The sequence below is a fragment of the Primulina tabacum genome, chromosome 17, assembly GCF_025594145.1.
Source record: "Primulina tabacum isolate GXHZ01 chromosome 17, ASM2559414v2, whole genome shotgun sequence".
NCBI classification, from domain to species: Eukaryota; Viridiplantae; Streptophyta; class Magnoliopsida; order Lamiales; family Gesneriaceae; genus Primulina; species Primulina tabacum.
The window spans coordinates 16053566-16067984 of NC_134566.1; the positions used below are offsets into that span (position 1 = coordinate 16053566).

The following is a 14419-nucleotide window of genomic DNA, read 5'->3' on the forward strand; positions in this document are numbered from 1 at the left end:
AGGGTAAAAGTGTAAAAAAAAAACTTTGGTGTCACGTTGATATACCAAAATTAATGAAGTGCTCAAGTTTAATAATATGGTATAAAATTAAGTCACCCGAATCAAATTTTCTATACGAAATCATTGCTAACATGTTTTTTTGGTCACTAAACTATTTTGAGTAAATTTTGAAATTCTAATGAAGTTTCATAATTTTTGGATATGTATTTTATGAATTTTTAAAGTTCAGTATACAAATACGTATAAGATTTTATTATTCAGATGATCATGTGCACTATCCTATGTCTAAATTGTAGGGAAAAATTTTATAATTTGAATTTTCGAATGACGAGTACAATAAGTACCCAGATGAGAACTTCTACCGTGAGATTAAATCCATAAAGTTTACTACAAGTTTCTTCAATGATAACCTTTTGATGTTTGGACTGAAATTTACATTAAGTTTTCATAAATTATCGCTCTATTCATATATATTGCCTCATATTGTACATTTCTCAGTTTATTGGTCATATTATACTGTATATTTGATTTTTTAGAATGTCATTGGTTCCTGACTAGTTACCGATCGGTTATAAACTAAATGATTCGAGACACAGACAACGCTCTATGTACCAGATTGCTAGTCCACTAGACAACGCGGTTTAGTCCCGGAAAGCGATTGCAATGAACAACATAAATAAACTCGGGTATAAGGTTCATCTGAACAACGTGACTTCGTTCCGGAAATATGAGTTCACCTCGACTCGTAAATGATCGATTGTATGGATCTCATTTGAGTATGTGTGGAAAATTGCTAAACTGAATCTTGGTGGAAGCCAAAACCTCTTTAATCCACGATATTTATTTTAGAATTTTGAACAATCAATGCATTATATTTGACATGATATTTTGTGATGATATATTATTATTGTTATATGTTATTATATGTTATGCCATACTGAAATAATGCATCGCTTTATTAACGTTGGACACGCTATAAATATATAAGCTCATCTTATTTCTTTTATAAGTTCTAAAATACTTAACATCTATTTACTTCTTAATTATTGTAAATTTCAAATTCGGAAATTAAAGAGTCAGGGCTCAAGGAAAAATGAGTGAATTTGAATATTGGATAAATGAGAATGAGACCACGCTCTCCTTTTCAAATGATCGGAATGACCTACAGTTACTTTTGCATTTTATTTTTGGAAATTCAAGCTATGTAAAAGCTTTCGCTATTATAAAAGTTAAGGATTGTAAACTTTCTTGTTATTGTAAATTAAATATTTATTTTAGTATAAGTTGTGTTATATACTATTTGTGATATTTCTGTTAAGCACGGACGCTCGCACACGTGGAGCGTCCGTGCTTACGAAGCACAGACGCTCCAACATGGACGGTCCTTGTGTGCGAGAGTCACTGCGTATATTATATTTTTTCCCGTGCTTTATTTTGTCTTTTTTCTTTTTTTCGCTTCATTTCTATCCGTTTATTTCCTGAATCTTTCACGTGAATTCTGAATTTCTGAATGTTCAAATGAAGTTCTAAATATTCTTCAGCATTTTTCGTTTATATAATTGTTGTGAACTTCGACGAATGAGTTATCAATTTTCTCTTTGAATCTACATAAATTTTCTCTCAAATTTCATCGGCAAAATGTCTATCATCGATGTACTCTTATATTTTGGTGGTCATGTAGTTATCGATAATGGATCCGTTGAATATAGCATTCCATTTGTTAGACCGATACGAGTATTACGATCTATTAATTTGTTGGAGTTGGTTGAAGTTGTGCATAAAATGTTAGGAATCGATCCAACGAATTTTTCTCTGAAGTTGTCAACAAAATATTCTTTTATGGAGAGATCATCTTGGCTTGAAATTCAAGTCAATCTCGTTCATGATGATGCTTTACAGTTTATAATGTAATGTGACAATATGCATATGTTTCATTTATACGTGGAAGCAAATTCAATTGAGCACCATGTTGGATTTGATGATCATGAATCCTACGTTCCACATGCATCTGATTCAGGTTTCAATAACCAACCCGGTACTTCTACATATGGTGGTTTCCAAGATCTAGAATCTTATGTTCCACAGGTTACTGAAAGACTCGGGAATATAAATTTCGATGATGTAAGTGGGTCTTGGGATCAATATATCAATGTATCGTCGGAAAAAAATCCTACACCATATTGGCCGAATCCAACATTAGATACGAGTGTTCATTGTCTGGATGTGGCCATTAATGATGATATTTGTAGGAGTGATTCTGAACCCGATATGTCATATAGCGATTCTGAAGAAGAAGATCATGAAGAAGATGAAGTGAATGATGATGTTGCAGTGAATACTTTTTACAAATCCTGATGAGGGGACATCATCTCGGCAACCACCTCGTGACACATTACAGAGGCAGATCGTACCATTTCTTTCAAACAATTCTGAAATGCCATCATTTTTCAATAAATTTTTTGGGGAAGTGCGTCCTGATTCTGTCGATGTACCTTATGGAATTCAAACAAGCTATTACAATCCGGATAGAGGTGAATTATGCGTTAATATGTTATTTAAAGATAAGAATGATCTTATTGCATCTGTGAAGGATTATTCAGTTAGAGTGGTCGGGCGTGAGTACCGTGTCGTGGATAGCACACGCAGTTTGTGGAAATTACGTTGCAGAAATAATTCTTCTATAGTCATTTGTCGATGGGGACTTCGCGCTTCTTTGAAGGCCAAAACTGGTTATTGAAAAATAACAAAATATGGCGGGCCTCACACATGTATATCTACCTCTGTTGGTATAGACCATAAGAATTTGAACAGTGATATGGTGGCACATAGCTATTGGGTGTTGTTCGTTATGATCTTTCGTACGAGATTAAGTATATCGTAGAAAATGTGAAAGATAAATATGCATATCAAATATTGTATACGAAGGCATGGCGAAGTTTGAAACGTGCTATGGAAATTGTTTATGGTACATGGGAGAGCTCCATTCAATTACTTCCAAAATATATGTGTGTATTATCCAAATATAATTCGTGAACAACTGTGGAGAGGAAGCATCTCAGAGCCAACACTGAAATGAGTAGGACATTGAACTATGTTTTCTGGGCATTCAAGCCATGTGTTGATGGGTTTCGGCATTGTCGAAAATTAATTAGTGTCGATGGTACACATTTGTATACCAAATACAAGCATAAAATGTTGATCGGTGTCACTCTGGATGCGAACAATCAGGTTCTACTGCCAGCATTTGCTATTGTGGATGAAGAAACATCAGATTCTTGGAAATGGTTCTTGGAGAACCTAGGAAGACATGTTGTTCGTGGTGAAAATGATGTGTCTCTTATTTCCGATAGGCATAAAGGAATCGTGCGAGCAACTGAAGATCTACCAAATTTTCAACCTCCTTATGGTGTGCATCGTTTTTGTTTGAGACATGTGTGTTCAAACTTTAACGCTAAATTCAAAGACGTGCATTTGTAGACATTGTAGAAATAATACAATTTAGACGATGCAACAATGCAAACGGTACACAAAAGAAATGATATAGTTACAATTAAATAGAAGATTCATCGTCATAATTACAATGATACAAATGGCTCTTGTTCCACAATCAGGTGGATTGCGTCTTCTCGTCCCTTTACACAATCCTACATCTTCAGGATTTTCCTCATTCGAGTAACCTAGAAAAGTGATAGGTGAAATAGCATTCTTTTGGGGTCGAATGTCATGCACAAGATGCTGAGGACCAACATTAAGCAAATTTGTAAAACTTTGTATGTTCGACCAAGATGGAGTTTGAAAATCCTGCTGACCAGACGAACGAAAGTCAGCAATCTCTGAGTCACTGAAAAAACCAGGTTGAGTAGTTGAGGTTCCTGCAATATTCAAATCAATTGACGGAATAGTAGTAGAGGTTCCTGCAAACCCTCTTAGTTGCCTAACCATATCACTTCATGTAGAGTCCAAAATCAGTAGTACACGTAAAACTCATGCATTTATTTAAATTGTTACTTATTTAATTAATTTTAAAATGATTTTTAGCGACACATGATTTATGAAATTGCATTATTTTGAATTGTTACAAGTTTATGTGATGCGCGTTAAAATATTTTTCGAGTTTTATGTTTCAGGCGAATATTCGATGCGGGATCGAGGAAAGGAGACCGGCGACGATTTAGACGATTTGTAAAATGTGATATTTTATTTCAAGTCAAGAAAGCGTCATTTTAAATGATTTATGAAGTTTTAAGTATTTTAAAGCCTAATTTAATTATTAGGTGATTTTAAAATTTTAAAGTTTCAAAGTTTATGACTTGAGTATTTTATTCTAAATTATGAGATTTTTAGTAAAGTTAATAGTGGGTTAATAGTCTTAATAGCAAAGTTAATTATTAATTAAAGCCCTTAATTCCCACTAACCCACTAACTCACACACACACATACACGTTACAATCACACACACATGCACATATACACGCACACTTGGCCTTTGCACACACGTCACACATCTTTCATTTCTTTTTGGAGAGAATTTAGAGGATTCTTAGGCTCTTTCTTCAGCAGCCCCATCTCCACCTTTCTACTTCAAAATTTCAGCAACCACGCGTTGATTTTAGTAGAAAAATCGTGCCTCAAGTCGCCCGGATCGTTTCCCGCACCGCGTCGCTTCGTTACCCATCATATCGTGAGTTTTAAAGATCAAAGGCATGTATATTCTTTCATTTTTGCATCGATCTTGTCATAGTAATTATTTTGATGAATATTGTATGAAAAAAATGTATATGTTATGCAAAAATTTGAGCAAATATGTTTGAAACGATTTTGGATCAAAATTTTGGATCTCAAAAACCAAGTCTTCTGTATTTTCGAATACTGGGAATTTTTGGTCGATTTTCTGCAAAGACTTTCAACATATAAAACGTATGAATTTTTGATATCTTCGATTTGACAGTAAATTCGTAATTTTTGGATAAGAAACGAGTGAGTTATGATCATTTTCGTTGGACTGCACAAGCTGTGAAATTTCTGTGTCGTAAAATCCATCAGCCTATGTTATTTCGAATTCTGTGACTTATAGGATGGTTTTCTGAAAAAAGTTTCAACATATGATTTGTAGTACATTGTATTATCTTCGATTAGACAGTAAATTCGTATTTTTATGATAAGAAATGAGGGAGATATGATTTTTACCGTGAAATCGCTCAAGCTGCAAAAATTTGTGCATGTTCTTCTCGTTTTCTCAAGTTTTGGTTGCAGGCTTCATTGTGATCTTCTGAATCTTTGTTGCTTTAGTTAGGGCAGCATGTCCAGAGCATTCCAACGAATCCCTCGACATTTTTAAGTATGTTCGACGTGCAAGAGAAAATGTTTTATTTTTTGAGGTATGCTAAATGACTTGTGACAAAAAATGAACGGGTTTGCAAGTCGGTGAACGTGGCCGAGGACTTCTCTCCCCCTGTAAAGTATGAGCGGGTTTGATCAGGATCGGAAAGCGGTAAATTATGACCAGGGACCAATCCACCCTGTAAAGTATGACCGGGGATCTTATGTATGTGATAGTGAACATCCCTGCCAGCCCAGTACTGTGGTTTAGTCTGATCAGACGCATTTATGTATAGGTCACTTTCTTTGAAACATATCTGTACGCAAAATAATGTTATGCATGTTCAATTATGTATGATGCAAGTATGTTAATGTAAGTAAAGTTTTACGATATGATGGCACGTCTACGTTTATGTAAATGCGTTAAGGTTCAAGTATGTATGTCCTACTTTAAAATGCATGTGGTTTTATTATGTATTACTTGTTATTCTCAGTTTATACAGGTTGAATCTTTAGACTCACTAGACTTGATCGGTGCAGGTGAGGACGAGGTTGAGGAGACAAGAGGTGGGGACCAGTGAGCCGGCTCGGACTACGCAGAGGCTAAACCCGAGGACGCCTATGTTTCAAGAATTTCTTTATGCATTTTAAACTCATTTACTCTTATGTTTTGGAAAAAAAATTTGTGTTGTTTAAAACAAATACTTTTGCAAGCTTGTTTACATTCCAAATATTTTGTCCAACATTTTATTTGTGATGCATTTTGAAAGACGGTTTTCTTATTTAAGAAAATACTCTGATGTTTTGGAAAAACATTTTATGTTGTTTAAAACAAATACTTTTGCAAGCTCGTTTACATTCCAAATATTTTGTTAAACATTTTATCTGTGATGCATTTTGAAAAACGATTTTCTTATTTAAGAAAATTTTTATTTTTCCGCAAATTTAAGTAGTTCAAAATATGGTATGTTCACTTCCCCACCTGAATGATGACTGATGCGAAAAAGGAGAAAACATACTGAAATTTTGTTGTACATTAAAGTTTCCGGAAAAAGCATTGTACGGGTATGGTTGAAAACCAACGACATTAACTGTAGGTGATATGGTGCGTACAGTTATTCGATTATACCAAGTGAAGTAGTCTTCATCAATTTGCATCGATCGCCCATGTCGTACCCCTTTAGTAACATATCTCAACCTACTATTGTAATGCCCGAGATTTAATTGCTGTAATCAGACGTTGATTAATTGACAGAATTGAAGTTATAGGAACTCAAATGAAGAAGCAGGGCATCGTTACATATAAGCCAAGATGTTGGACCGAACATCTCGCGCCCGAGCGGTAGAAAAGAACCGCCCGAGCGCCAATGCACCATGAGTTCGGACAGAATGTTTGGCGCCCGAGCGGTAGAATATTACCGCCCGAGCGCCAGGAGATGTTTAGCCGAGTATGTCGACAGAAACTTCCGCGCCCGAGCGGTAAGGATTAACCGCCCGAGCGCCGAGCAAGCGCCCGGGCGGGAATTTATAACCGCCCGAGCGCCAACCAGAATTGAGGAAAAGCTAACACGTTGCTTGGACATGCAACGTGTGAATATATATATGTTTACAAACCTTCAGAATTCAGTAGAAAAGAAGGAGAGAAATCGAGAAGCCTCCAGAAATTCTTACGCCTTTATATTTCGATCCGTCCGTCTGATTTTGAATCCGACTTCAGTACTCGGTTCCTATCAACACAGACTACAACTGGACGTAAGTTTTGATACGTTTTGATATGATTTGAAATTATGATGTTGAAGGAATCGGATATGATTCATATATGATGTTCTTGCGATATTAGACATTGTATAATCGAAACCGGATTGAAGAACGGATACCGTACAGAATTGTTATGATTTTCAGAATTGATTTGAATGGAGTTGATATCATAATTGAATTGTTATCGATTATGAGATATTGGAAGTGATATCTGACTAATATGGTATTGTTGGGTATATCGATATTGTACCGTTATGCCATCGATAGTGGATTAGATTGAGTATTGAGCAGAACAGATTTGATTGGAGTAATGTATTGATATTATACTCCTCGATATTGTTATTGCAAGATTGATATTGTCAGGCTTTGAGTTCGAGACTTTGACAGAGTCAGAGTGACAGAAAGAAAGGTATAAACTAATGTTGAGTTGGGATTGAACAACTCGAGTGAGGTTTGACTCGAGTCTCCCTAAATCACATACTTAGTTTATTGCATTGATATTTGTAATTGATGAGATTGATGTTTGTAGTCTATTGATTTATATTCACTGCATGTATTGACTACTGATTGTGTAGTCATTGGCAGATTCGCCTAGTCACCGGCTGATTCGTCTGGTTATTGGCTGATTCGTCTAGTCACCGGCTGATTCGTCTAAACTTTGGCTGATTCGCTTAATTACTGACTGATTCGTCTAGTTATTGGCTGATTCGCTTAATCCTTGACTGATTCGTCAATTCTGTGGCTATTTCGCCCAGACACTGGATATAGGAATTATATCGATGCCGTTTAGGGTGGAGTCATTCCTATCGGCTGAGAATCGATATAATTCTATATATTCAAAACCGGGATCCCTAGATTAGGAATGAGTCGAGTCTGAGACGACGCGTTGTTTGAGTCAAGTCTGATACGACTAGTTGATTTACAGTTTTGATATCATACATGTTTGTTGATTGGCTGCATGTGAATGATATTTGTTATATGATTTTGTATATGTTTTTATATGATTGCATGTTTACATTGTTTATACTGGGATTTATTCTCACCGGAGTTATCCGGCTGTTGTCTTGTTTTGTATGTGTGCATGACAATAGGTGGGACAGGTTCAGGGTCGAGGAGATGAGGAAAGATCGTGATTAGAGTGGAGGCTCCGGACTTGGATTAGAGATAGGGTTGGACACTTGATATTAGCTGTTAAACCTTAGTTGAATAAATGTATGTAGTACAGGACTTGTACTGTTATACTGAGATGTATATATGTTTTATGTCACTACGTTCCGCATTTTAAAAAAAAATTTGACCCTGTATTACTAATTGATTAATTAGTCCCAATGATGATTAAGAACTTGATTAGCGTCCGGGTCCCCACAACAGGTGGTATCAGAGCGATAGATCCTTTAGACTGAGATAGAAGCTAGTGAGCGGGGTAGATTGAGTTTTCCTTCCTTGCTTGTGATTGCTAGCATGATTTACTGCTTTATATAATACATGTTACTTGACTTATCTGATTTGATTGTGTAATATGTATTATTGGGAACAAATCTGAACCGATTCTCGATCATCAGTAAGATGATCGGAGGAGGGACTGAATTGAAACAGGTTTGTTGGATTGGATTACTAATCCTTTTGATATTCAGATATGCCTCCTCGAAGAATACCAGAACAGGGTAGCACATCGAATCCTCCAATGGATGTTACAGCCACTCCAATAGAGACATTATTGAAAAGGTTTCAGTCGTTCAAACCACCGACACTGAAGGGTACTGAGACATCAGTTGAGTGTGAAAGTTGGTTAGATAACATTGAGATGCTGTTTTATTCACTGGAGTACAGTGATGAGCGCCGAATTAAATTGATTGGGCACCACTTGCTTGATGTTGCAAAGAACTGGTGGATTACGATGAAGAAGGCCTTGGAGCATCGGGGTACGACTATTACTTGGGATGTATTTAAAACTGAGTTTTATCAAAGATTTTTCCCAGTGTCGTACAGGAAAGACAAGGGGGCGGAGTTTGCCAATTTGAGACAGGGTCAGCTGAACATTGAAGAATATGTGACCAAGTTCTCTACCTTATTGAAGTTTGCTCCCCATGTGGCTGGAAATGACGAAGCCGTTGCTGATCAGTTCATCAATGGCTTGAATCCCGATATATTTACATTGGTGAACACAGGGCGACCGAATAACTTTGCTGATGCCATGAATAGAGAAAAGGGCGCTGAAGCGGGCCTGATAAGGCAGATAGGAGCTGCATCTGTTCCCCTAGAATCGAGACCACAGCAACCACCTCCCCGATTCGAGAGTGACAGTAGCAGTGGTAGAAAGAAAGATTTTCTGAAGGCTAGAGGAAAGCAATTTAAGAAGTCTGGCGGCAGTTCTGCTAGCTCCAGTGGTTCCGAACAGAGTTATACCGGAGTTTACTGCAGAAATTGTGGAGGGAGACATTCCACTGAGCAATGCCAAGGAGTACTTGGTAGTTGCCACTTCTGCAAACAACAGGGACATTTTGCCAGAGTGTGTCCACAGAAGGGTCCTCAAGGATCCCAGAGAGCCGAATCATCTGGATCAGCGGCACAGTGGAGTAGACGATCAGCTGCTGTTCCTTCATTTCAGCCAGCACCATCTCAGTCACAGCAGAGACCAGGAGGAAGCCAGACAGTTGGCCAGCCTCCTAGACAGCAGGCCAGAGTATTTGCTTTGACCGAGGAGCAGGCTCAGGAAGCACCCGATGATGATGTTGCAGGTAACTGTTCTTGATGAAGTTATCCTGCTTTTGTATTGAGGAATAGGGATGCTTCCCATACGTTTATTTTTGAACGATTTGCATTGAGTCATGCATTACCTGTTGAGTTTTTATCTACTGTAGTATATCTCTTTACTGGTTGGGGAGAGTTTTTATATCAGTGAATTCTGTAAAATATCGTATACTACAGTAGGATGAGAATGAGATTGAGTTAGATCGTGTGGTAGCTGGAATTGTACTAGTGTTGTCTGATTTTGGGACTGCATTACTGATATTGATATGCTGACCAAGTATAGAGCTACCCTAGATTAGTTCCAGAAGATGGTGAGAATCGGACCTGAGATGGCCAAGGGATGAATAGTGTACGATAAGGATTCTAGATTGAGAATTCCTTTGATAATTCGTACTATCTATGACTCGATTATTACAGAAAGGAGCAGAGAGACTCCTTATGTATTCAGTTGATTTACTGAAGTTGAGTCTATCATTGGCTGATTTACCAATGATAAGAAAATTATTGATGTTTTCCCTAATAAGACTTCAGATCTGATTTCAGTTAGAGAGATTGACTTTAACCTTGATTTGATATCAGAAACTGTTGAAATGGTGAATCCTGATTGAGACAGATTACATTCAGGGTGTGTTATATCTGAAGATGATATATCTGTTGAATTTAGCAGAGTTAAACCGGAATTAGTTGGCCGAGGTGGATATCATTGTCAAACATTTGCGGTTTATGAGTTTAGCAGATCAGTACCGATGAGTGATGTTTTGAATCTGATTGAAGCTTGCTGTTGTTTTGAATCGGTGTTTGAATCAGGTAAGTAATACCGCCTTGTATATGAATAACCAATCTGTTGTTCCAAATGTTCCGAATTTAAAATGATAAATATTGCCAGACAGTGTGCAATAACTTATTCAGTATGCATTTTGATAGCTGAAAAGGTGTTGATAGAAACAGATGAGAGTAGATGTGACAGAGTTTGTACTGAAATGTCTAATTACCTACAGATAAAGACAGAAAGATAGAAACCAGGAGATGGGTTATACCGATTATTGATACTTAAATCGAAATGGGAGTACATTTCTATGGATTGGTGACGAAACTATCGAAATTTTCCTAAGACTGTGATGCGATGTGATTATGATTATAATTGATAGAATGCTTGAATCTGCATATATTAGGGTACAGGATGATGTACAGATAAGATCAGACGATTAAGAGTTATGTCAGAAAAATGATTAGACTGCATTGAATGCCAAAATTGACTATATCATACCATGATTTTCGGTTGATTTTGTATTTTTGGCAGAATATATTATAAACTCATTCACCTATCGTCTATAGATTGACGGATAGTCGGAGCAAACTATCCGGATACTGGAGAATATCCAAAAACTGTAGTGCTGGATTTTAGCACTAGTTGACATGATTTATTGTCATTTATGAATTATCGTACAACCACAGCTATCAGACGAGTATTGAAATGACTTCTTTAGAAGCGTTGTACGGTAAGAAATACAGATCCCCTCTGTATTGGGACGATATCTCTAAGGTCCCTGAAGTTGGACATGATAGGACCAGAGATATGACTGAAAAAGTGAAGCTGATTCAGATTCTTGATCGGAAGGAAAAACACCTCAGAATGAAGACTATTCTGTTTGTAAAATTTCAATGGAATCGTTATGATACTGAAGAAACTATTTGTAAAACAAAATCCTAGATGAGATAAAGATTCTAGAATTGTTTTATTGAGGTAAGTTTTCTGTTAGCCTTTGTATACATTTCTTCCTTGTTTGATATGATTCCCTATGATATGCTCTGATTGCCTGGGATTTTGAGGACGAAATCCTATCTAAGGGGGGGAGAAATGTAATGCCCGAGATTTAATTGTTGTAATCAGACGTTGATTAATTGACAGAATTGAAGTTATAGGAACTCAAATGAAGAAGCAAGGCATCGTTACATATAAGACAAGATGTTGGACCGAACATCTCGCGCCCGAGCGGTAGAAAAGAACCGCCCGAGCGCCAATGCACCATGAGTTCGGACAGAATGTTTGGCGCCCGAGCGGTAGAATATTACCGCCCGAGCGCCAGGAGATGTTTAGCCGAGTATGTCGACAGAAACTTCCGCGCCCGAGCGGTAAAGATTAACCGCCCGAGCGCCGAGCAAGCGCCCGGGCGGGAATTTATAACCGCCCGAGCGCCAACCAGAATTGAGGAAAAGCTAACACGTTGCTTGGACATGCAACGTGTGAATATATATATGTTTACAAACCTTCAGAATTCAGTAGAAAAGGAGGAGAGAAATCGAGAAGCCTCCAAAAATTCTTACGCCTTTATATTTCGATCCGTCCGTCTGATTTTGAATCCGACTTCAGTACTGTGTTCCTATCAACACAGACTACAACTGGACGTAAGTTTTGATACGTTTTGATATGATTTGAAATTATGATGTTGAAGGAATCGGATATGATTCATATATGATGTTCTTGCGATATTAGACATTGTATAATCGAAACCGGATTGAAGAACGGATACCGTACAGAATTGTTATGATTTTCAGAGTTGATTTGAATGGAATTGATATCATAATTGAATTGTTATCGATTATGAGATATTGGAAGTGATATCTGACTAATACGGTATTGTTGGGTATATCGATATTGTACCGTTATGCCATCGATAGTGGATTAGATTGAGTATTGAGCAGAACAGATTTGATTGGAGTAATGTATTGATATTATACTCCTCGATATTGTTATTGCCAGATTGATATTGTCAGGCTTTGAGTTCGAGACTTTGACAGAGTCAGATTGACAGAAAGAAAGGTATAAACTAATGTTGAGTTGGGATTGCACAACTCGAGTGAGGTTTGACTCGAGTCTCCCTAAATCACATACTTAGTTTATTGCATTGATATTTGTAATTGATGAGATTGATGTTTGTAGTCTATTGATTTATAGTCACTGCATGTATTGACTACTGATTGTGTAGTCATTGGCTGATTCGCCTAGTCACCGGCTGATTCGTCTAGTTATTGGCTGATTCGTCTAGTCACCGGCTGATTCGTCTAAACTTTGGCTGATTCGCTTAATTACTGACTGATTCGTCTAGTTATTGGCTGATTCGCTTAATCCTTGACTGATTCGTCAATTCTGTGGCTGTTTCGCCCAGACACTGGATATAGGAATTATATCGATGCCGTTTAGGGTGGAGTCATTCCTATCGGCTGAGATTCGATATAATTCTATATATTCAAAACCGGGATCCCTAGATTAGGAATGAGTCGAGTCTGAGACGACGCGTTGTTTGAGTCAAGTCTGATACGACTAGTTGATTTACAGTTTTGATATCATACATGTTTGTTGATTGGCTGCATGTGAATGATATTTGTTATATGATTTTGAATATGTTTTTATATGATTGCATGTTTACATTGTTTATACTGGGATTTATTCTCACCGGAGTTATCCGGCTGTTGTCTTGTTTTGTATGTGTGCATGACAATAGGTGGGACAGGTTCAGGGTCGAGGAGATGAGGAAAGATCGTGATTAGAGTGGAGGCTCCCGACTTGGATTAGAGATAGGGTTGGACACTTGATATTAGCTGTTAAACCTTAGTTGAATAAATGTATGTAGTGCAGGACTTGTACTGTTATACTGAGATGTATATATGTTTTATGTCACTACATTCCGCATTTTAAAAAAAAATTTTGACCCTGTATTACTAATTGATTAATTAGTCCCAATGATGATTAAGAACTTGTGATTAGCGTCCGGATCCTCGCAACTATTCCACACCTCAATTGAATTTTTATGATAATCTCTCCAATTGGTGTTTCGATGACCTATTCTCGGGATATTATGCATTTCATCATTGTCGACGGCAGACACTGGAATTGATTGTCGTCTTCGGAATTGTCGCATGACCAGATTAGGACGATGCATCTCCACGATGTCAAAGCAAATAAGGGGACAAACACAGCGCCATATTTTGTTGTCAAATGAATTAGTAATCGTCTTTACATCTATGTCATTCTTCTGATAAACGATCCAATTAAACTGTAAAAAATAGAAATTTTAAATTAAAAATTCATTTAATCAAAACAAAAATAATCTTCATTTAATCACTATTAAATATTAAAATTCTATAATACCTCATTATAATTCATACGATCTAGAGAATTCTTTATAATTCTTACAGCATGTGTTGGTGAATGTGTGTAACTAAAACCAATTTTTCACCTACAATTCAACAAAAACAATTACATATAAAAAAATTATAAGAGATATATTTGATATTACAACAATAATTTATAAATATTATCGTGCCCATATGGAGAAACAGGAATAATAGCTTCTGGATTAATGGGAGGTACAACTAATGTTAACCCATCTCGATCGGGTTTAACACATTTAATCCTGCTCCATGTCCATATCTGCTTACAATAATAAAAATAGATCAACAAAATTAACAAAAACATTGTGTTAAATAAACACATTACATTAATTATATATGCAGGATATATAAAGGTCCAGCCATTGTAGTATTATCTATACGTGACGCGTTACACAACTCACGGTATAGAAATGCTAAC

The 14419-nt window shown here is 36.8% G+C and overlaps 1 protein-coding gene across 1 annotated transcript; it reads left to right on the plus strand.

The window, feature by feature from the left end:
- Positions 1-3072: 3072 nt before the first annotated feature.
- On the plus strand, positions 3073-3477 carry LOC142530546 (protein FAR-RED IMPAIRED RESPONSE 1-like). Its single transcript, XM_075636377.1, has one exon. The coding sequence runs from the start codon at positions 3073-3075 to the stop codon at positions 3475-3477; it is 405 nt and encodes a 134-aa protein (XP_075492492.1).
- The last annotated feature ends 10942 nt before the right edge of the window (positions 3478-14419 follow it).

Excerpts from the sequence above, each read along its gene's own strand:
- LOC142530546 (XM_075636377.1), top strand. The coding sequence starts at position 3,073 with ATGAGTAGGACATTGAACTATGTTTTCTGGGCATTCAAGCCATGTGTT.